Source organism: Rhineura floridana, chromosome 8 (genome assembly GCF_030035675.1).
Source record: "Rhineura floridana isolate rRhiFlo1 chromosome 8, rRhiFlo1.hap2, whole genome shotgun sequence".
Lineage (NCBI taxonomy): Eukaryota > Metazoa > Chordata > Lepidosauria > Squamata > Rhineuridae > Rhineura > Rhineura floridana.
In genome coordinates, this window is record NC_084487.1 from 86,137,600 (window position 1) to 86,161,047 (window position 23,448).

At 40.0% G+C, this 23,448-nt stretch overlaps 1 protein-coding gene across 6 annotated transcripts in view; it reads right to left on the minus strand.

Moving 5' to 3' along the window:
• The window catches only part of DOCK4 (dedicator of cytokinesis 4), a 386,414-nt gene that overhangs the window by 92,976 nt on the left and 269,990 nt on the right, over positions 1–23,448 (minus strand). For all 6 annotated transcript variants that reach the window (XM_061640010.1, XM_061640007.1, XM_061640006.1 and 3 more), the window contains 5 exons: positions 23,254–23,329; positions 21,867–21,967; positions 20,450–20,508; positions 10,125–10,273; positions 7,147–7,232 (listed from right to left, as the gene is read on the minus strand). In XM_061640010.1, coding sequence (XP_061495994.1) covers positions 7,147–7,232; positions 10,125–10,273; positions 20,450–20,508; positions 21,867–21,967; positions 23,254–23,329 — 471 coding nt within the window. The remainder of the gene's footprint in view (positions 1–7,146; positions 7,233–10,124; positions 10,274–20,449; positions 20,509–21,866; positions 21,968–23,253; positions 23,330–23,448) is intronic.

The following is a 23,448-nucleotide window of genomic DNA, read 5'->3' on the forward strand; positions in this document are numbered from 1 at the left end:
GTTGTTCAGCCCAGGGGACCCTCCTCTCCTGCATTATGGCAGCTACCGCAGGCAGGGGGTTGCAACATGGCAGAGTGAGGGGCGGCTGTAGCGGCATCCCCTTATTGCCTGCACCCGGGGTGGCCCGCTCCCCCCTCTCCGCCCTTGGTATTCCACTAAGTCCAGTCTTGCTTTCTCAAGCGAGACATGAAAAGCAATGACCCTTTGCTTGTTTGTCTTCCAACAGTGCATAGTTAAAATTCACTAATAGGCAAAAAACCTTGCGGTTTAAGAATGTACCTATAGCCCACAGATATTTCTACCAAACTTTAAAAAGCAGGGAAATTGGACAGCTATAGTGAATGCACCAGGGGAGCAGGAGACCTGACCTCCTCTCTGAGATATTGGACTGCCCCACAAATTTGTCAAAATACAAACACAATTTGGGTTGGTCTTTCACAGTCCAATCCACTTGCTGCGTAGCTTGGAAGAATTTGGTAACATGTGCCTCTGAGCATATGGGGAGTGGTGGCAACACCTGCCATCTCCAAAAATGGAGAATTATATTTTTGTATGTTTGTTGGTGTTCTTCTTACTTTGCTTCTTTCCTGTCTTACTAATGTTTCTACAGAGAATCTAAACCATAAAATTCCCCCCCTCCTTATTCATCCTAGAAATCTGTGTCAAATGTATTTTTATTAATTTCAAAGCCTTTTTATTGGTCATTGTCATGTGATGGTGAAGACAGCCTTTTGTCTTTTATATTGGAGGTTATGTTCTATTTCTATTTTGGGTGCATTAACAGTTGAATCTGAAACTGCAGTTTGATGTAAAATCAGACTGATTATAATATGTTGCTACTTCAGCAATGACTCTAGCTGTTGAAAAAAAGAGGGTGCATGTTTTCAGCCTTCTATGTTTAAACCACTTTATTTAAGGCAAGGTGTTCACGATCAATTAAAAACATAGAGCACACCTAGAATTTTGCTAGAATATATTTCACTTTCCACTGTCTTATCTTGTGCACATTGAGATACTTCTGAGGTCCACTGGAGACTATTTTGCAGAAGTCAGTGCCATTATTCCACAATTATATTTGGAGTTTTTTTAGTATAAATTTTGCAAAGTGTTGCTGTACTTCACATATTCATAGAAACAAAAGCAAAAGAAAATGTTTTCCTATAGAAAACTTCACTAAAATTGCAAAGTAAATCAGACATATTTAAAGTGACCATCTGAACTATATCAACTGTCTTAATAATGTTGCTTCCTCTCGGCTAAAACAAGATCAGCATAGCACATGTCTTCTTTCTATTATTTGGGCTGATTACAGGTGTTGCCACCACTCACCATATGCTCAGAGGCACATGTTACCAAATTCTTCCAAGCTACACAGCAAGTGGACTGGACTGTGAAAGACCAACCCAAATTGTGTTTGCATTTTGACAACTTTGTAGGCAGAGCTTGGAAAAGTTACTTTTTTGAACTACAACTCCCATCAGCCCCAGCCAGCATGGCCACTGAATTGGGCTGATGGGAGTTGGAGTTCAAAAAAGTAACTTTTCCAAGCTCTGTTTGTAGGGCAGTACAATATCTCAGAGAGGAGTTCAGGTCTCCTGCTCCCCTGGTGCATTCACTATAGCTGTCCAATTTCCCTGCTTTTTAAAGTTTGGTAGAAGTATCTGTGGGCTATAGGTACATTCTTAAACTGCAAGGTTTTTTGCCTATTAGTGAATTTCCCTGCTTTTTAATCCGGGAGGTAAGATATAGGATCCTGTGCAAGTTTGCTGAGAATGGATTGATCATTTGCATGCTTATTGAGTTCAGTGGGATTTACACACACACACACCCGGCAATCATGCTTAGGATAGGTGAAACTGACCACAGAGGATGGGAAAGGGAGGAGGGGGAGGAGGGAGGGGTGGAAAGGCAGAGGGGAGGACTAGGATGGGAGCAGGCAGGAGGGGGAGGGGAGAAGAAGGACATATGTGGTCGTTTGCATGTTTATTGAGTTCAGTGGGATTAACTCCTGTGCAATCATGCTTAGGATAGGTAAAACTGACTGGGGGGGAGGGACGGAGGGCTGGAGTTGGCAGGGAAGGCGGAAGAAGAAAGAGAGGAGGAGAAAGGGAGAGGAAAAGGGAAGGAGGGAAAAGGCAGGTCTGATCATTTGTATGATTATTGAGTTGAATCGGATATTCTCCTATGCAATCATGATTAGGATAGGTAAAACTGACCAGGCTGGGCCTGCCAACCAAGACGTCTTCTGTATCTTTCACAGTTGGGCAGGGGGAAGGGACAATTCTACCTTGTGATTTTTCCCATTACAATGTTGCAAGAACACCTGCACTTGGCTGACTTTCTCTTCTCCTAAAGATACAGGATCAGTCTCAGGCCCTGAACCTGGCAACCCTATCTGCCACCCAAATTTAAAACAAAGCTGTCCCTGGCCACATCCACACCAGGCCTCTATTACACTTTGGACAATCATTTATTTATTTATCTATTTATTTAGTGTATTTATATACCGCCCCATAGCCGAAGCTCTCTGGGCGGTTTACAATAACTAAAAACATTAAAAACAAATATACAAATTTAAAAACACACCTTTTAAAAACAATTTAAAATAATTTATCATGGCTTCTCTCAAAGCCATGGCTCAAAGCCAATCATGGCTTCTCTCAAAGAATCCTGGGAAGTGTAGTTAGTGAAGGGTGCTGAGAGTTGCTAGGAGACGCCCTGTTCCTCTCACAGACCTTTAATCAGAGTGGCTGACTGTTAAACCATTCTCTCAGGGGAACAGGAGTCTCCTCTCAGCACCCTTCACAAACTACACTTCCCAGGAGTCTTTGAGGGAAGCCATGACTGTCTCAAGTGAAATCAAGTCTGGTGTGGGTGTGGCCCTGATTAGCCAAGCCCAGCAGCTGTGAGGCTTTTAGAACACAATAACTAAGACAACAATAACTAAACAAGGACAATCAAAAAATTCACTTCTTTATATGCAACAATATGATTAATGCTCCTTTTTTTCTTTTGTTGTGTGTTATGTATTGTTTTATACTGTTCTGATATTTGCATGGCAAAGAAGAAATAAAATGGTTTTGGGGGGCGGGAAAGGCCTCTGTTGAACTGGCTAACCTTGAGCTGTTTCAGGTATAATGTGTAACTCCTTCAATTGGAGACAACTGTTTTATTAAGTATAAATCAGACATCTTATCATAATGTTGAAGATCCTAACTGTGCACTAAAAAAGTTATATTAAGATTATACTACAGGAAGACCTAGTGACATGTAAGATTTATACTTATGATTCATATTTATGATTCTCTAATAAAAAAGTATCATAACATCTTCTAATCTCTATTTTGATGGATTTTACTGCCCTCTGTCTTTTTCCTTCATATAAATTACCACCCTAAAAAGGTTAGCTGAAATTGGAGTGTAGTCAATCAGTTATTTTGCTCATGCAGTACATCTGTAAGGATGTTTTGGGGTTTTCTGTTACAGAGATACTTTCAAATGTCTGAAGCCTTTCTTGATAGCAGAAGCAGTTTTTTTCTCTCTTTTTTCCTGCATGCCAAATTAGTATGTAGCAGTTTGATCCTCATTTAATTATGTAGCATTTCTCCATGTTCATGACATTTGTACTTGGGAGTCAACTATCTCTTGTTGCATTGCTCTTTTTAATAAATGAATGGCTATCTATGTGCAATGTTTATATTTTGGTGGGGAAAGAGTCAATGTAAAGTTTGACCAGTCAATTTTCAAGGCTGCAGAAATTTCTAGAGCTTTCCTTTAATGAGAAAAATATTTTAAAATGGATGTTATGTTGAAAATAAATACTCAATAATAAATAAAATGAAATAGTCATACAATAAAATTTTCAGTCATATAAAAGGCTTCTCATTTGAATAACTTAATTGTGGGAGGCTACATTTCAACACACCCGTGTACTTCTATCTTTTTATTCCATTAGGGCAATTACCCTAATGATTTGAAATTTCCATGATTCAATTTACAAAGTGGTAAGGTGTAAAAGGCCTGTCACTGTTCAGTGAAAGCAATAAACCCATCCACAGCAGCATTTTTATACCATTCTAGAGGGATACCTCTTTGCTCTGAGTCAGTCATATCTGGTGGCTTTCACACCTGCCTCGCTGAAGCCTGAAGTTTGACAGGATATTTCATTGTAATAGACTTTTAAGTAGCTAGTTTCCAACCATTTTTTAAATGAAAATGACATCAGTAATTTGTTTCTGAAATCAATAAATACCTCAAATGTTTTAAACAGAACTGCCCTGGGGAAATTGTTTTCAAAAAAATGCTTTATGATCTGTTCCGCGACCCAACAGAGCAAGGCAAGTCCAGTTTTACATAAAACCTATCTGTGCCCTCCTTACAAAGATATCACTAGAAGCTTTTTGTTGTTGTTGCTCCCAGCTTGAAAAAAAAATATTGAAGATTATACTGGAATTTTATGACCCTTTAACAGCAGTGTACACAATTCTAGTGTTATCTCAGCTTATAGTACAATCTATGTCTACTGATTTAGTAGTAAATCCCATTGTGTTCAATGGGACTTCCCCTTCTAAACAAGTACGATTGCAGCCTTAATTTTAGGTACTAGTTTCCAAAAGAGACACCTTGGAAAGATTTTGTTAAAATAAAAGGGGAATAAAATAATTTTGAACACCAAGTATAACACAGTCACCTATATATATATTTTTAATTCCCCACAATTCTCTTTTGTTATTAATAGTACAACTTTGGCTTCAGTTTCAGATCCTCACATACATCTGTAATTTTCAAACACATCAGGCATTAACTGATCCTCTCATATATCATCACTACACCTTCATGGTCTTTTAGCAATGGGGTTTGAAAAACAATATGTTCCAAATCAGAGGCATACTGCTCCATACACTACAGAAGTGGATTGTATATTGCTGGGTACTTGGTTCTCATTCTCACATAACACACACTTAGAGAGCAATCCAACTTGTATTTGCATAGGGCTGGGGGGAGTTGGATGTGGCAGACCCCCTAGCTGAGTCGGCAGGGACCTGGCACTGCTGGGCTCTGCTGGCAGAAGCCTCTCATCCTGGCTGAGTTGTGGCGCCACCAGAACCCTTCCAGCTCAGTTGGGGGTCTGCCGGGGATGGAGAGCCAGCAGAAGGCCCAAACTGGGGTGTTCCAGGGGCATGGCAGAGGAGGAGCTGAGGGGGGCACTTACCCATCTTTCTCCTTGCATTCTGGGCACTCCCTTGGATCCTGATCCATGCAAAATTTCCACCAGGCGGAGTAAAATAATTTCCATGGTGGTCCCAACTGAGCTGGCATTCAGTCAGCCAGGCGGCTCCTGAATGGGGAGTGGAGGCTGCAGAGCCTTCTGCCGGCCCCCCCTCCCACTGGCTTCCCATGGTTTGGATTGCTCTGCCCAAATACAATTTGCAGCTCACTAATCCTCTTCGGAAGTGAGGGCACAAACTAGGCTGAACACGCAGAGAACACAGGAAGGCTGGGGGTATGGAGTGGGCATGCCCAGGCCCACTGGGGTACGAGGCAGTAGGCATACCCACTCCCCAGTTTGTGTACTTGCACATTCTTTTTGAACACATGGAGAGAGCTTGATTTGATTGCATATGCCTCATAATTAAACTTTCTGTGACCTAGATCAAGGTAGAGATCAGCCATGGCTATTCTCATTGTGCCACTTCATCTTAAAGGAGATGATGTATGTTCCAGGACAAAAGTGACCCTTCTGTCTTTGCAAGCGATGTCATTGTCAACTAGAAAAAGGGAAAGATACTTTTTATATGTTTTGTTTAATTTTGGCAGATTTGAAAGCAGTCGTGAGATGTTAACATTCCATGGGTTTTGTTCTGATACAAAAATTGGGTTGCAATCTCTTATACTCAGTTGTTGAAGAGAATGAGATGTAATAATTTTTCCAGCATTTGAGAAGGGCCCAATAAGCAGAGAGACATCTTCCTGCTTTCTGTCACGGCACTCACTAGGCTTTACATAAGGATATTTGAACAGCAGCCATAGATGCTTTTAGTCTTTGTTTAATTGGCATTTAGAGTCAAAACATCTAGTTCTTGTTCTATCATACCGTCTTAAGTATTGGAAGTCACTGTAAATAGCAATTGACAGATTTCTGGCAACTGCATCAAAATGTGTTAAATTTGCCGTATTACTTGATAAGCTTTCTGAAAGTACTCTATTTCTCTTCAATTGGTTTAATATTTCAAGAATAAAAGATGCAAGACATGGCTATCCATGATTCTAAATGTATCACTGTTTCCTTTTAAATGAAAAAAATTATTAAAACAATGTTTTTGAGAATAAAAGAAATTACGGGCACAATCCATAGCCAAATTTGCCTTTTCATGCCAATGATTGCACTGGAAAAGAGGTAAGCATTTGCTTAATGCTTCCACTGAAATCAGTGTTCCTTAAAAGTGCTAATCTACCAGGTTTGTGACCCATTTTTATACAGTTTTAATAAATGCATTAGTTCAATGCATGTTGTCTAAAAATAAACATTTTAGTTCACTTTTATGATATCAATGTAAATGTACTGCCTTCAAGTCGATTCCAACTTATGGCGACCCTATGAATAGGGTTTTCATGAGGCTAAGAGGCAGTGACTGGCCCAAGGTCACCCAGTGCACTTCATGGCTGTGTGGGTTATGATATTATAGCACTACAAATTTTAACAGTATTTATTCACTGTGGCATGCTTATCACTTATTTACTTTGAATGTAGGGGCTTTATGGGAGAAAATGTAGCAAAAAGAGAGATAAAGACAATAGAAACCTATATAGTTTTCAACTTAAATTTATTGGGAAATATCTAACAAATACCTTCTTGAAGGTCTTGCTGTTCAAAATACTGCTTATTGTTTGAGATTTTAGTAAGCATTTCTCGCTCTCCCAGTTTTAACAATTAAATGAATGAGAAAAGAAGTAACACAGATCAAACAGAAAACCCCACAATCTTAATAATTAGACACAAAGACAAGTCTTGTTCACTCATTTAGGTAATTAACCCTGATTAAAGAGATTCAGGAAGACAAAGCATTCCCTTCAGTGCTGGAACTGCATTGGCAGTTGTGCTCCATTACGAAACAATTCTTAAAGTTTGGACATTTTTTTACTCACATACTATTGAAGAGTTCTCGGTATGTTTCGTCACCTTTGCCTTCTGACATCAAGCTATCCAATTTGTCAATCAGTTTTGCTTCCACCTGTAAATGACACATGTCTGCATGTAAAATGAGGGTAAAATGACGGTGTGTGACACACACACACACACATTTATATGTATATGTATATATAACTGAGAGTCAGAAAGAGAGGTTTCTGCAAAGGGCTTTAAGCCCAGCAAACTGTCCTTGTATAAATTTGAGATTACTACATTGTCCTCAATCTAGAGCTTTAACCATCTCATCATATGCTGCCATTTAAGTGGAACAAATAAAATGACTTTAAACTACAGACATTTGCTGCTGCTAAGGCAGCTATTTATGGAGTCAAACAAACGCAGCAGACTATTTAACTCCCTTCCCATCCCAACCCCAGGGCTGCAAATGAAAGACAACTATATACATCTCAGCATAAAAAACACTTCTTTTCTTCCTCCCTTCTCTAAATCTCTGAGAGCCTGTGTGGCGTAGTGGTTAAGGTGTTGGACTACCACCCGGAGAGCAGGGTTTGAATCCCCACACAGCCATGAAGCTCACCTTGGGCCAGTCACTGCCTCTCAGCCTCAACGGTAGGCAATAGTAAACCACCTCTGAATACCGCTTACCATGAAAGCCCTATTCATAGGGTCGCCATAAGTCAGAATCGACTTGAAGGTAGTCCATTTCCATTTCTCTACATCTCTAGATTAACATGATCATAACCTGCCTGCCTCTTTCAGTGCTGTTTGAGAAACAAAAACCTACTGATGCTGAAACCTACCCTGCCTCCAATAGTGCTGGGACAAGTGAGAGATGCTCTTAATTTTCAGCCCAGCAAACAAGAGCAGTTAGGGAATATGAGTTTGGTAGCTAATGATAATTGCTTAAACAAACATGGGGCTGTGTTTGTTACCATGAAAATGTAGCAAGGTGGCTCTGTGTAGTCAATATTACATCAGGAAATTATGTCTTGTGCAATAATAAAAATAATTAGTGAATGAAAAATCAGAGTAAAGGCTTGCTAAAGCAAAGAATGAATGATAGCTGGTGTCTTTAATGCAGACAGAAATCAGAATCACTGTACACTTCTTATATGAAAACTGTTTCTATACTTATCTCTGCTAAAGTAATTGACAGTCTATAGTAGCTTGCTTATATTGCATTTGCTGGTCCACTTTCATGCCTTTATTTTTTTTTTTCAGATATCTCTGCAAACTCCACTCCAGTTATTTTGCCACTTCACCTCACTAATTCAGATGATTTTGCTTTGCTTCATTTGAAGCAGCAGGAAAGGGAACAGAGAGAAATGGTTTGAAGTTACATGAAGAAACAGAATACAAACTGCAATAGCAGATGGCGCATTTAGTACTTCCTTACTTGGCATCTCTAGACAGCTTAAGTAACAAAAAGGAACTGAATTGTGACACGACTTGGCAAGTCATAAGGGTCAGTCTTATGAAATGAGAATATTAAAGCATATTAATGAACAATCACAGCAGAACCACCAGTTCAGTTATTAGGATATATACTTAACACAAGTATTTCCTGTCATAGGGCCTTTCTGCACAACCATTATTTCAAGCAATAAATATGCAGCTGTTACTTAGCTGTTGCATCAGAGCCAGACATTTTCTCACAAGTTAGTTCTGCTGCAGTGATATTGCCTTAGGATTTCAACTGCTGTCAGAAACCTAACTACATGCCTTAGGCTACTACTGGTATTGCTTGTGATGGATGGCATCAGTCAGCGATTCCATTTTTTGAAGTTTATTTTAAAAAGTCGGGAAGAGAGGTCCTACATTAGTAGATAATGCTGAACTAGATGGACTAACGGTCTGACCCAGTGTAACACAGATTCTTATGATCAAATCCAAAATCCTACTCATTAAATGAAAAGCTCTTTTGTTCATCTTAAATATTGGTACTCTCATTTGCTTTCTTGCCATTGCCACTCTATTAACCTTCCTTTGTTATATCTCTTTTTCTTACTCCAACTCTCATTTTACCACTTTCCTCTGTGTCTACAACTTCTCCATTTAAGACACAACCTTCTCCTTCAAATTTCTCCTCAAAATAACCTCTTCAGCAAAAGCCATTTCTACTACTATTTAATTCTCTATTACCTTATTAACAAACCAAGTACTCTTTCTTTATCTTTGCCTTCTTCTTTTGACTGGAAGGCCTCTAGCCATTTCTGTTTTCTGCCATATTCCCTTCAACTTTCACATGCACATGTTGTGGTATCATGGTAGCATTTTCCAATTGCCTTTGAGTACAATGCGCATTCATCCAATGTTGACACAAGAAAAATAGAAGTATCAGCAACCTTTTAAAGTGAGGTAACCAGCACTTGAATCCTTATGTTCAAGTTGCCACTAAAAGTCTCAGCCACTAAAAGCTCTGCATAAAGTACATAATGTGAATTACTTCAAAATTGCCCCATGAAGCCACATTGGCTATTGAGAGGAAGGATGAGTTATCAATTTAATTTAATTTTAACTAACAGGCCTAGATATGATGATCATTTAAACCATGCAGTACATTGGGGATGAGGAAGCTAAGGCCCTCCAGATGATGTTGGACTACAACTCCCACCATCCCTGACCATTGGCCATGCTGGCTGAGGCTGATGGGAACTGGAGACCAACAACATCTGGAGGGTCACAGGTTCTCTATATCAGCTTTGGATAATCATGAACAAGCCTGCATTATCTTAGAGCTTGCATACTTCCCCCTTCCATTTCCTCCTACTTCACACATGAGGAGAAAGGAGGGGAAAATCTGCTTTCACTTTGGAATAAACTGCTGTTCCCCATTAGGTTGAAATTCAGGAAATTGGTTTGTTTCAACCAGAGTTAGCTAAAACAAACCAGGATCAAAATGCACACAGTTCAATAGGAGGGCTATTCACTGGGGGGGGGATTTTTCTTCTCTTAACCAGTTGACAAAAAATACCTGTTTAAAGTTGCCGCTGCGCCTTTGCTCCCAGTCCATCATGTCATGGAAAATAGGAATCATTACATTCCGTAGATCAGGTTGAGGTATCAGTGTCACTTCCAAGAAAGGGCCAATCAGTGATGGGATGAAGTGGACTTTGTGTTCCCCTAAAATGAAAATGAAACCAAATTGACTTGAACTATGTTCAGGGATAAAATACTAAAAACAGAAACTCTATAATTGTAAGAATTGAGCAAAGTGATATTATAAAGATCTACAGTATGTTTTGGGCAAACCCATTTCCAGCATGGATCATTTTAAAAACAGATTTAAGAAAGAAACCAAGAGTAAGATAAAGAGGGATCTAATCTTACACATGGATTAAACTGCCCATGCATCATAGGAGAAGTACAGGGGACAGGCTTGTGGTGAAAAATAGCTAGGCCTTTTTGAAGTCTTCTCCTAAGGACTGGGTTCCCACTAACGCAACACACACAGACCAACTTGTTCATTGGGATGCAACATGAAACAAATGGGACTACAAACTAGGATTGCATAGTATGAGTTTTTTTAAAAGGCCATTTTGGTGTTGGAAAATACAAGCTGTTCTGACATTCTTGTACCTGAATCTTGAGAGACTGGTACAAGTGTGATTACCTACCTGATTGCATATGCACATCAGGTAGAGGCAAAAGTGCTCAAAGGTGCACCCACTCTCCATTTTGTAGTCACAACAATGGGAGTGAAAATTTCACCTGTAAAAAGGGAAGCTGAAACTTAGCTTTTATGGGTGAAAAGGAGTATAAAAAAAAAAAATTAAAAAACAAGGGTGAAAGGTGGCCTGAAAGATGCTTTCCTGGCATTATAAAAGTTGTTGTTTTGGTTGATTTTTTTAAGTTACAACTTGTTCATTCAAGAACACATGATGGTACATGTAGAAGTAACTTTCTTTTAAGCTACATAAAATCATGCCCCTGTGCTATACATATGGCTACCATGATCACATAAATCATGAAAGTCACACATACAGCCCCCACTTCATATTTCCCAGCCATGAGATGAATAGCAGCCCTACACAGTCCTGAGGTGCTCATGCTAGTTGGGGTAAACAAGCCCATAAACATTCAGACACAACTTGCATTCATAATTCTCAGTGATAATTTACTCATCTCAAGAGGAACTATAGAGCATACCAACAAATGGGCAGTACCTCTTTTCCTAAGCATGTTAAGAACAACATCGATTCAATAAATCAAACAAACCGAACACACAATAAAGACACAAGACATCAACTCCAGGAAATGCTGTTTTAGACCCTTTGGAGGCCCACTGTGAAATGTTTGTAAGACACTTTGAGGGTAAAGTTGCTAGCCTCCTTAGCAATCTTGATGCCCCATCCACATCTACTGTAGTTCCCAGTGAGGAGTCCAGTGCAACATCTGCTGCAACTTCTTGGGATAAGATTCAGTTGAAGTGGCCTGATGACATGGACCAGGTGCTTGCCTTGATGTAGCCAGCAACATGTCCTCTCAACCCTTGTTCTTCTTGGCTTATTATAGTTTGCAGAGGGGGTATGACCGAGTGCATCCAGGGTGTGGTCAACATGTCTTTGTGGGAGGGTGTGGTCCCAGCCACTCTGAAAGAGAGGGTGATCTGACTCTTCCTGAAAAAGCCCTCCCTGAACCCATTGGTTTGTGGCAACTACCATCTGGTGACAAATAGCCCCTTTTTAGGGAATTGCAAAGACTCTTGGTGAAACAGAGTATCTTGACCCATTCCAATCTGGGTTCAGGCCTGGTTATGGGACTGAAGTGGCCTGGTTGCCCTGATGGATGACCTTTATCTGGAGAAGGACAGGGGAGTGCAACCCTGCTATTCTTGATCTCTCAGTGGCTTTTGATGCCGTTGACCATAGTATCTTTTCTGAGCCAACTTGGTGAGATGGGTATCAGAGGCACTGTTTTAGTTCCGATCTGTCTCCAAGGTCATTTTCAGAGAACAGCATTGGGTGATTGTCTTTGGCCCCCTGGAAGTTGTACTGTGAGGTGCCACAGGGTACCATCCTGTCCCCAATGCTGTTAAACATTTATATGAAGCCCTTGGGAGCAGTCATCAGGAAATTTGGGGCAAGGTGTCAGCAGTATGCGGATGATATCCATCTCTGTTTCTCTGTAACATATGAATCAGAAGAGGCCTGGAACAGTGCCTGAAATTAGTGGTGGGCTAGAAGAGGGCCAATAAAGTCTGAATCCTGTCAATAAAGTCTGAATCCTGGGTTGGTGGTTTCCAAGCTTGGATTATTGGTCAGTTGCCTGCTTTGGATGGGTTCATACTCCCTCTGCAAGAGCAGGTTCATTGCCTGGTGGTGCTTCTGGATCCACCTTTGTCACTAGAGTCCCAGGTGACCTCAGTGGCTAGGAGTACTTTTACCAGCTTCAGCTGGTAAGACAGCTACAGCTGTTTCTCGACCAGAATAGCCTGACCACTGTTGTCCATGCACTGGTAACCTCCAGGTTGGATTATTTATTTTATTTATTTATTTAATTGCATTTCTAAACCGCCCTATAGCTAACAGCTGTATGCACTGTATGTGGAGCTGCCCTTGAGGTTAGTCCAGAAGCTGCAGCTGGTGCAAAATGCAGAGGTGCAACTGTTCACTGTGACAGAGTATCACCAACATGTTATCCCACTGCTGAAAGAATTGTACTGGCTGCCCATTAACTATTAGGCCAAGTTCAAGGTTCTGGTTTTGGTTTACAAAGCCCTGTACATCTTGGGACCAGGATATCTTAAAGATATACTGAGTCAATCACTGCGTTCTACAGGCGAGGGCCTCCTGCAGATACCATCTTATCAGGAGATCCATTCCGCACAACATAGGAAGTAGACCTTTAGTGTTGTGGCACCTACCCTTTGGAATTCCTCCCCATAAATATTAGATAGGCATTATTTCTGTTGACTTTTTGGCACCTACTGAAGACCTTCCCCTTTCAACAAGCCTTTTAAGTAGAGACCTTATCCCAGTCTGCGTCTGTGTTGAAATTTCTTTTTAAAGATGTTATGTTTTAAAGTGTGTTTAAAGATGCTTTGTTTTAATATATTTTAAAGTATTTTGTTTTTAAGATGTTTTAGTGTTTTTAGTGTTTTTCTTTGCCACTATCCTGCCCAGAGCCGAAGGATTCAGAATGAAGTGAGGTGATGTCTTTTTCTCTTTTTATTAAGGCTATGGTTACATCCAAAGTGGTGCGCTTCATACACCTGACTACTCTGACTCACTACTTTTCCTAACTATGCTAACTAAGCAGTCTCTGCAGCAATTGGGGAAAGTTGACTCAGCACTTGTGCCTCGGATGACACTGGCTTAAGTAGGAAAGGTTTCCGTGCGTAAATGGTGGCTCCGCCTGAGTTCCACCTTTTGAAAGTCTCTCTTCTTGCACCTCCTTGCACGGGGTGAGGGGGGGTGAGTTTCAAATGGCACATCAGTAAGGGGGCTTCGCTAGGTGACAGTGCAGGTTCTAGAAGCTGGACACTGATAGGCTGGGAAGCGCTTGAAGTGTCTGGTGGGAATTCCTGCGTAGGCGTAGAGGGCGTGACCGGACAGTCTCACCCAACTGCTCAGATGTTGGACTTGCAGAAGGGGCAGGAACTGCATCCATGGAAGTCTGCGGTCTGTCAGAACCCTCCCCAATACTCTCCCTTCCCCCAACTTCCCCAGGGATCTTGTCCTCATCCGACTCCTCTCCCCGATCTAGCTCTCCCTCCGTCTGGAGTACAACAGCCACCCTGGGCTCCTTCTAGGAGGAAGGGAGGAATATAATCTTAATAAATAAATAATAGAAAAGAAAGTTAAACCATATAATTGTCCTGTGCAAGCAGGATTCTAGATTCCATGAAAGATTGTATGTGTACACCATTGTATGTGTGAATGCTAGGGGTGGGGCTAGTTGGTGTGCACACACAACATAAGGGGAGGACTACTTGGCACAGTTCCACCCCCCTGGCGCATTTGTCACCACATGAGAGATGTTTATGGATTGGACTAAGGTTTTCCCCAAAATCTCATTATCCCCATCCATACAGAGAAAAGCTACAAAAAGGACCCAGTCCCTTTCCTTCTGGCAACAAACTAGCATTATCCCATTAGATTAGTAATGGTTTCTAATGTGGATGGTTATTTTAATGTGGCACAAACAGATGAAGTAATCCCAGATAATGGCACAAACAGATACACACACCCAGGCTACATATCTTGGGTTGCAGTGAACAACATGCATTGTGTTGCTCTGACATAATCAGTTATATTCACAAATAATTGGTTTGGCATACATCAGAGTCTTGATATTCACTATTATACAACTGGACAGTAATTTTTTCATGGGTGTGTTTTCCTGTTCTCTGTGATGTATATGAATACAGAACATCAATATAGAAAGTTTTAAGAAATAAGATTATAAGAGCTTCTCTACATTCCAGCACTGAAAACAGCACTGGTGGAGCTAGTAGAATATAACATGCCACTACAAACAATGTGTGGTGAACGCTTGTAGAAGAAAAAAAAAAGTATGAATGAGTGTAAAGTACTAGGCTGCATTCCAAAGAATCTCAAACCACTATTACAAATATGGCTGGACCTTGGGACTGAAGTCCAGTGCCTCCCAGCCCACCCTGTCTTCCTTCACACACACACACTCAAAATGATCACCCAGAGAACAGCAGATGATCAGGGCGGTGGCAACATTCCCAAGCCAGCATGGGCTGGCATGGATAACACAGCATCCTTTCTTTCTTCATTTTATTACAGATGCTCTTATAGTTATTATTTTACTTTAAAACAGTGCTCATTCCCAGGCAAATGCGTTTAGCATCAGGACTGCAGAAGCCAGCTCCATTTTATTGCTGTAGTCATGATGGTGAGTTTTAAATGTGAGACTGCATATGCTCAGATTTTTTTTAATGAGGGTTGACAAACTGTTTCATTCAGTCACCCTTTACACATCTTCTTCATTGATATGTGTCATCTTGATAAACCTCACTGCATACAAACAGCTACAACACAGAACTCACTTGAGAATAATCCGCACAGTGGTCATTTTCATTTAGAAAATGTCTGCTGTGCAAAGGGAATTAGCCCCCTTGCCATCGGCAAACCACCAAATGTTAAAAAAGAAAAAAAAAAGTGTTGTTACCTAAAAATATCCCGGAATCCATAGTGCAAGGCAGTGGCCTGATTCACATATCACATGAAACCATAGTTAATATTTAACTATGGTTTAAAATAAATGAACAGTGTGCTGGTACACCATGCAGTAATGTCCTAGGTAAGCTCCTCCCTGCTATGATAAATGAACTGTAAAGCCTTGGCTTGTTGTGTCATCTGAACTGGGCTTATGGAGGTTTTCTCTCTAGTCTACAATCAGTAGACATAGTTTGTTATTGGCTTACTACTCATGGTTTGTTTGGGGAAAACAAACTACAAGCCTAAGTCTGGACAAGACAACAAGACAAGGCTTGCAGTTTGTTTCTCCCAGTACAATGTGGCCAGGAGCTGGGGAAGAAACTAAACAGTATGTACCAGTAGATATTAACTTTAACTATGGTTTAACATAGGGATGTAGAATCTATAGCCCCTCCAGCTGATGTTGGACTATAGCTACCATAATCCCTGATCAATGGTCATGTTGTTTGGAGCTGATAGAAGTCCAACAACATTTGGAAGGTCACATGTTCTCCATCCATGATTTAATGTGACATCTGAACACAGTAACTAGGTGCAAAATGGATTGTCCACAGAGGCAGTAACATAGAAACATAGAAAGCTGCCTTATACTGAATCAAACCATTGGTGCTTCTAGATTAGTATTGTCTGCACTGATTTGCAGCAGCTCTTCAGGGTTTCAGACAGGGAGTCTCTCACAGCTCTACTAGGGATTGAACCTGAGACCTTCTGCATGAAAAGCACATGCTCTACTACTGAGCCAAGCCCTTCCCCACTCAGAGGAATTGGAAAACAGTCAGCTTTCATGTTGTGGCTGTTCCATATGCGCCAGTCCTTAGCTTTAACACATAATGATGTGGAATAGGGATGGGGAACAGGATCGAACTTGCAGGCCAGATCCTGACCTCGCTGAACCTCCATAGGCCATTTGGACTGTTGTCCCCCCCCCCAGATTTATACTGATTCTTAAACCATTTACAGTATTGCTTTCTCTATTTTTTATTGTTAACAATTCCAAATATAGGACAAATAAAACTGCACTGAAGTGACATGCTTGTCTTGAACCTTTTGTCACATTGAAGGGTGAATATATTATCCCTTTGGTATTAATCCTTGCTTTTAGCTTCAGACAAATAAATCCATTCCTTAAAGATTAAACCAAGTTGAAGAGCTTTTATGATTTCAAATAAAAATGGCCACGATTTCAAATAAAAATGGCCACTCAATGTTATCAAAAGCCTTTTTCAGCAATTAATAAAAACATTTTTTCTTCTTTTATGCTGGGGCCATAATCCAAATTATTAAATACTTTTTAAAATATTATCTCTCATCCATCTTTTAAAAATGAAGTTTGATAGATCCTTATTATTAATTGTGCGCTATGTTATTTAGCCTACTTGCTAAAACACTAGCAACATTAAGGTAATAATCCACATATGCCACATAAACTTCAATTGTCAACAATCTAATCAGCAAATATGCATTCAGAGAACTAACATTCAAAGGGGGCAGGCTTCTGGAACACATGATGACTTGGCAGCTTGCCAAGGACACATAATCATGCCTATCACATGGTAGTAAGGCAGCAAAGATCTACTTCACTGCATCCATCATGTCCACGAGCAGCTGACCAGCAGAGTTGTTCCATGTGATCCAGAGATTGGTTACCCTGTATTGGTGAGTGCGGCTTCTGGAACAGATGGTGCTGTGAGTGGCTTATACAACACTTTGAGGTCAAAATGACTTGACTTTGTAGTGACTGTAATGCCACTATAACAGCATATCCATTTGAGGTGTCCAGTGCAATGTCTTTCCCAGTGTTATAGGATCATTTCCAGTTCCTGCAGCACAATGATGTGAACAGGATAACTTGTAGCAATGAGTCTGACCACATGAACTTTGGACCCCTGCCATTCCTGGCTGGTTAAAGGTAGCTACAATGGGGTGGCCGGGTGGGACCAGGATGTTGTGAACAAGTCATTGTGTGAAGGGGAGGTGCCAGGCACCCTTAAAGTGGCCTTGATGCAGCCACTTCTTAAAAATTCAATCCTGGCAAATACCCTATTTTGGGGGAAGGTGGTGGAGAGTGTGGTGGCAGAGGATGATGCTGATTATCTGAAACCAATTCAATCTAGGCTTGGCTTCACGACTGAATCAGCCTTGATCACCCTGATCAATTACCTGTATTGGGGGAGGGACAGGGGGAGTGTGACCCTGTTACTCTTACTGAATCTCTCAGTGTCTTTTGATACCATTGACCATAGTATCCTCCTAGCTTGACTGTGTAGGATGGGTAATGGAGGCACTGTACAGTAGTGGTTCCATTCCTTCCGGCATTGTCAAGTCCAGACAGTAGCATAAGGGAAGTGTTCTTCAACTTCCTGGCACTTGTGTTTTGGGATTCCACAGGGCACTATTTTGTTCTCAATGCTATGAAGCCATTGGAAATGGTCATTAGAAGTTTTGGAGCATGGTGCTCAGTATACTGATGACACACAGCTCTACGTCTGTATAACTTCTGAACCAGAAGAGGCTGTACAAATTCTGAACTAGTGCCATAATGCGGTATTGGCTGGATGAAGGCTAATAAACTGAGTTTGAATCCTGAGAAGATGTGTTTTGTGAGTGGATAGTTCCCATGTCTGGACGACAGGCCAGCTGCCTGTTTGGGATAGGTTGTACTCCCTTAAAAGGAGTAGGTACATAGCTTGGGGGTACTCCTGGATAAATCTTAATAATTAGAGCCTCAAATAACCTAGATGGCTAGGACTGCCCTTTACCAGCATTGCCTGGTACATCTGCTATGACTATATTTGGATCAGGATAACTTGGTCATTGTAGTCCATGCACTGATAATGTCAAGAGTGGACTGCTGAAATGTGCTCTCTGTGTGGCTGCCATTGGGCCTGATCTGGAAGCTCTAGCTAATGCAGAATGCAGGGGCTAGATTGCTGGTGCAGGCAGATTGCTAGCAGTATGTCACACCTTTGCTAAAACATTTACACTAGCTGCCCATATGCTACTGGGCCAGGTTCAAGTCTCTTGTGTTCTGAACATCTTGGGTCCAGGATACCTTAAGGACAACCTGAGATATACCAGCTGGATCACTAAGATCAACTGGAAGAGTGCTGTCAGCTGTCCTGTGTTCCAGAGGCCCAACTGGCCTCAACCAAAAGTCATGCATTTAATGTCACTGGTCCCATGCTGAGGAACATTCTTCAAGAAGAGATTCAACAAACATCCTCAGTTTTGACTTTCAGGTGTCTCTTGAAGACTTTTTAAAGCCAACAAGCCTGTGCAGTTGTCTAAAATTTTCTTGAGTAACCAGTTATTTTAATGACTGTTCTATATTGCTTCTAAAGTTTTTTTTTTATGTTGGTGACACCCCCCTGATGTTTTACAAGAGGGTGGTATATAAATACTTGCTTAAATAAATATAAATAAGTTACCTTAAAAGGTCAACTGAGTTGAAAGATTCAATATTCAGTTTTCTTCTTTTGTTACTTAATCATAAATTACTTTTTAATAAAATGGACAAGCCATAATCAAATCCTATTTATGCTTATTTACAAGCATTCATCAACTGAATAAAAACATAGATTGTTCAGTCCTTTAGCAATTACATGAAATAAGCTAATAATTCAGCCTTTTCATAAGAGTCAGGGAAATGTGCAGCTTAATCCAAAATTAAAATAATTAAAGACAGACAGAACAAAAAAACCCACAATGAATATATAATTCATTTTTAAAAGCTATAATTCATTCAACATTAGAGTAAATTAAACATTCAAAATGAAGCAATTCATTAATGAGTTAAATAAGGTAATCCTTCATTAAAGACCTTGCTATATATAATAATTAAAGGTTAGCTTCTAAAAAATAGTATAACAAAAGAGCACTCATTAACTGTGTATCACAGTTATTATTATTATTATTATTATTATTGCTAGTCTATTGGTTTGTTGTTAAGATATTAGCAGCCTTTTATCCAGGGGGTGGGGATGAGAGATTCTTCTGTAATAAATAATTCAGTCTGCAAATTCTTGTCCCATCCATTAATAGCAGATTATTCATAGAGTCACCATAAGTCGGAATTGACTTGAAGGCAGTCCATTTCCATTTATGGCCATACAAATAAACACTCCAGCAATGCTACAGTATATTAGCATCTCAATCCAGTCCGTTTTTGCCAGTTGCTTCATCTTGTATATCACATAACTTTACTCTTCAGTGACTTGCAAACAAAGTTTCTGGGTCTCTCAGCAAACCTGGAGATGGCTAGACTCCTTGGCAGTTTTACAGGAGGTGGCCTCCTCACACAGTGTGCTCCTTAAAGCAGGGATAGGGACCTGCAGTCCTCCAAATGTCGTTGGACTACTCCTCCCACCAGTTTCAGGCAACATGGGCAATGAGCACAGATGATGGGAATTGTAGTCCAACAACTTCTGAAAGGCCACAAGTTCTCCACCCTTGCCTTAAAGGATCTGGGACTGTCCAGCCCTGGTATAGTGGCAATTGGCATAAGGCTCTCCCCACAATTCTCAGCTCCACACTGCTACCAGAAGTAACCATGAAATATATAGGGAGAGGCAAAGTGTGTCCCCCCTCCCTCCCCAGCCTGGATTTCAGTCCATGTGCTTAAAGAAACTGAGACTGTCCAATCCTGCAGGGAGTGCAACTCCACTGACAAAGCAAGTCTCTTGCCACGATTCCCAACTCCACCGAACTATTTTGGTGCATGGGACAAACATGATTTCTGCTTTTGTAGTGTAGAGGGAAGGAAGAGGAGTGATGATCAAGAACAATGTATTGATTAGGATGAACAACTGTGTTAATTCTCGGAGTGAAATGACCTCGTGCAGATCTGCCATAACATTTCATTCACTATAAGTTAGTGATCATTGATTTATAACAGTTCTTCAGAAAAGTGTATTAATAAGGAGTACCTCCAGATTTAAGGATCTGGAAACAGGTATAAGCTTTCAAGATCCACAAGTATAATTTGTTGTGCATCTGAATTGTCAAGACTAACATACTGTATGGCACACTTTTGCACAGTATTCTAAGTAAAACAACTCTAAAAGCCAAATATATACATTTGGATCTTAAGAAATAAAAATAAGCTTACCTAAATTTTGCCACATGCTGAAGATTTCACATCCCATTGTCACCCGCATATCACCATATCTGTGATATATTTAAAAAAAACAAAGATTATTTAGCAGATAATTTCACTTTATCATAAACCACACATTTTGCATGTTTGCAATAAGGGCAACTTCTATGCATTTTGAACCTGAAATTTGACTAGTTGTATGTGAAAAAAGTTCCAACCAATATGAGTTGAAGCAAGCAATGGAACAGTGTGGGGTAACAATGGAAAGATGGGAAAGTGATTGAAAAAGGAAGGTCCCAAAGATAGTGTGACAAGACATGGGAGAGAAAGAGCAAATACTTTCAGTGCAGGTATCTAAACCAGGAAAGGAACAGAGAGACAGCAGTGGCCTCTATAGATTAATGGCTAGCAGAATTTCTGATACTTTCAGAATTTTTTTTAACTGATACTTCTGATACACAATGAGAAATATAAAATTCCAGTTTACTAAAGCAACATGAATAATGAAACTATTAATTTATCACATCCCAGCTTTCTAAAGATAACAAATGGCAACAGCAATACAATTTTCATACACAGGTCCAATTGTCAGGTTGCAGTGCAATACAGAGTGCTCACTGGATTATATAGGCATGGAATCCAAAAGTGTGCTTGTGTGGGAGAGAACTGCAGTCACAACTGAAGTTGTAATTGATGTCTTCCCCCTGCAACTGTTCCTGTTGCTAAAGAAGCAAGCTGTCATTTAGTTTAAAAAGCAGCTTGTCTTCAGCAGCAGGTATAACTGGAGCAAAAAGGCAAAGAGAATTCAAGCTACACACATAGTCCTTCTCATAGCCACACATTTCTTCTTTTGAACCTGATTGAAGCTGCTCTGAACATCAGCCTCATTCACTGCAATAAGCAGGAACAAAATTATTTAGAATTAAGATGGACCAGGCAGAATTCATTTAAAAGCTGTGGATGGTTTATAAAGAATACCCAAAATATTCCATTTTTTCCTGTCATGGGTCATTCATGCATACCAATGTACTCTAAGTTATTTCAGTAATAAATCAGCTGTTAGTAATTGTCCATTGTGACAATTGCCTTGTTCTTTGTTTAAAAAGGTCTTTAAATCCAGCAATAATTTAAAAAATGTTATGCCACAGCTTTCTCCAAAGTCCATTACTCGGTAATACTTTGCATATAAATAATGTATGACTATGATGATGATGATGATGAAATAATTATATACCACCATTCCTCCAAGAAGCTCAAAGATGTGTACATGGTTCTCTCCTCACAAAAGCCCTGTGAGGTAGGTTAGGCTGAGAGATAGTGACTGGTCTAAGGTCACTCAGTGAGCTTCATGGCTGAGTGGGGATTCAAACCCTGGTTCAATAGTTCAACCATTACACCACACTGGCTATTGACAGATAATGATACTTACTTTTCTAATGCCTTTTTCTTCTTAGATGGTGTGAACATCTCTAACTGTAGACATAACTGGTTTATAAAAATGACAGCCAGGTAAAAGTAGGAATCCCAGATCTAAAGGTAAACATAAAGATTGGTAATTTTCCTCCTCTTCAGAGCTACTATAGCAATACAGATCTTTACTTTCTAACTCTAAAGCAAGGTTAATGGATCAGCACTTTAGTGACCATGTTTCAGGATGTTTCAGATAGTATGCTGCCATGAGTGATTTTTTGGAAATAAGTGGAATATACATTTTCAAATATAAATAAATAAAACATTAATGCCTGCTGAGCACAGGAGAATTCTGTCAAATGTTTGTTAAATTAACTGTTCCAATGTGACACATCTTGAAACACCAGTGTGCCAAGGAAAAAGAGGCATTGTCAGAAACCTTGTTAGTTACGAGCATCAACCACTGCAATGTTTAAAAGAGATATAGGGTTGGTTCAGATGTAATGATCCCAGCTTCATAAACTATGGGTTATGATGACATGAATGATTACCTGTCCCATGACCTACTTCTTCGCCCTTCTTCTAATCAACTTCAGTGCTTCTATCCACAGGTTCCCAATTATGTCCAAAATGGGACATTGTGGCTTACAATCTAATTATAAATACACTTAGGAAGCAAACCCCACAGGTCAATGTCAGTTTACTAACCATTTCCATACTGGTTTGTTGCAGCACCCCACAAGACTGTTATGGCACTTTAAGAACTAATAAATATATTATGACAAAAGCTTTCGTGGACTTGAGTCCATTTCTGGTTAGTAAACTGACCCACAGATCAAGCACAGGAAGCATATTTGGTTAGCCACATAAATAGTTGTCTTGTGCTAAAAATTACAATACTGGACTTTATAATTTTTAGCTCACTCCAATGGGAATAATGTTTAGCTGCAGTCTACTAAGTCCCAATAATGTTCATTTTTACTCCATCAGCACCATCCACCAGTTAAGTGATGGATAATCAGAGAAGTAGATTAAACAGTTTGCTGATTTATGATATGTAGGTGGAGTTAAATGAGTTCTACTATGATGCCCATTCACTTATGAGGCATCCAACGCAAGCCCCATTTACATCAGATGACGTGTGTCAGTGTGTGTGTTACTTCCATCTGCACTGCAATGGGATTGAACATCTGGTGTTTCAGATCAAGCCAGGGTGATCCTCTCTACTTGTTGATCAAACTAAGCTGTGACAGTGTCACTGCTGATATAGAGTCTACAGAAAGGGACTAAAATTTAGGAGAGTTAATTGCACTGGAAGCACAGTGTGACCACATGATGAAATGGAAGATATTAGCAGACATTTAGGAGAAAATGATTATCATTATGCAAGCCAATCATTAGCTTACCTTGTAATCAAAGTTTTCATTTAAGAAGTTTTTACGAAGGGCATCCGAAAGATATAATACTGTTGTTATAATAACACTAGTAAAAAAAGAAAAGATTACATATTTTAGTGTTGATACTGGCTAAATACTGCATATGCATGACATATTTTCTTTGATAAGAGAACTGTTTTTATTAAGGCAACAAAACCAACTGCA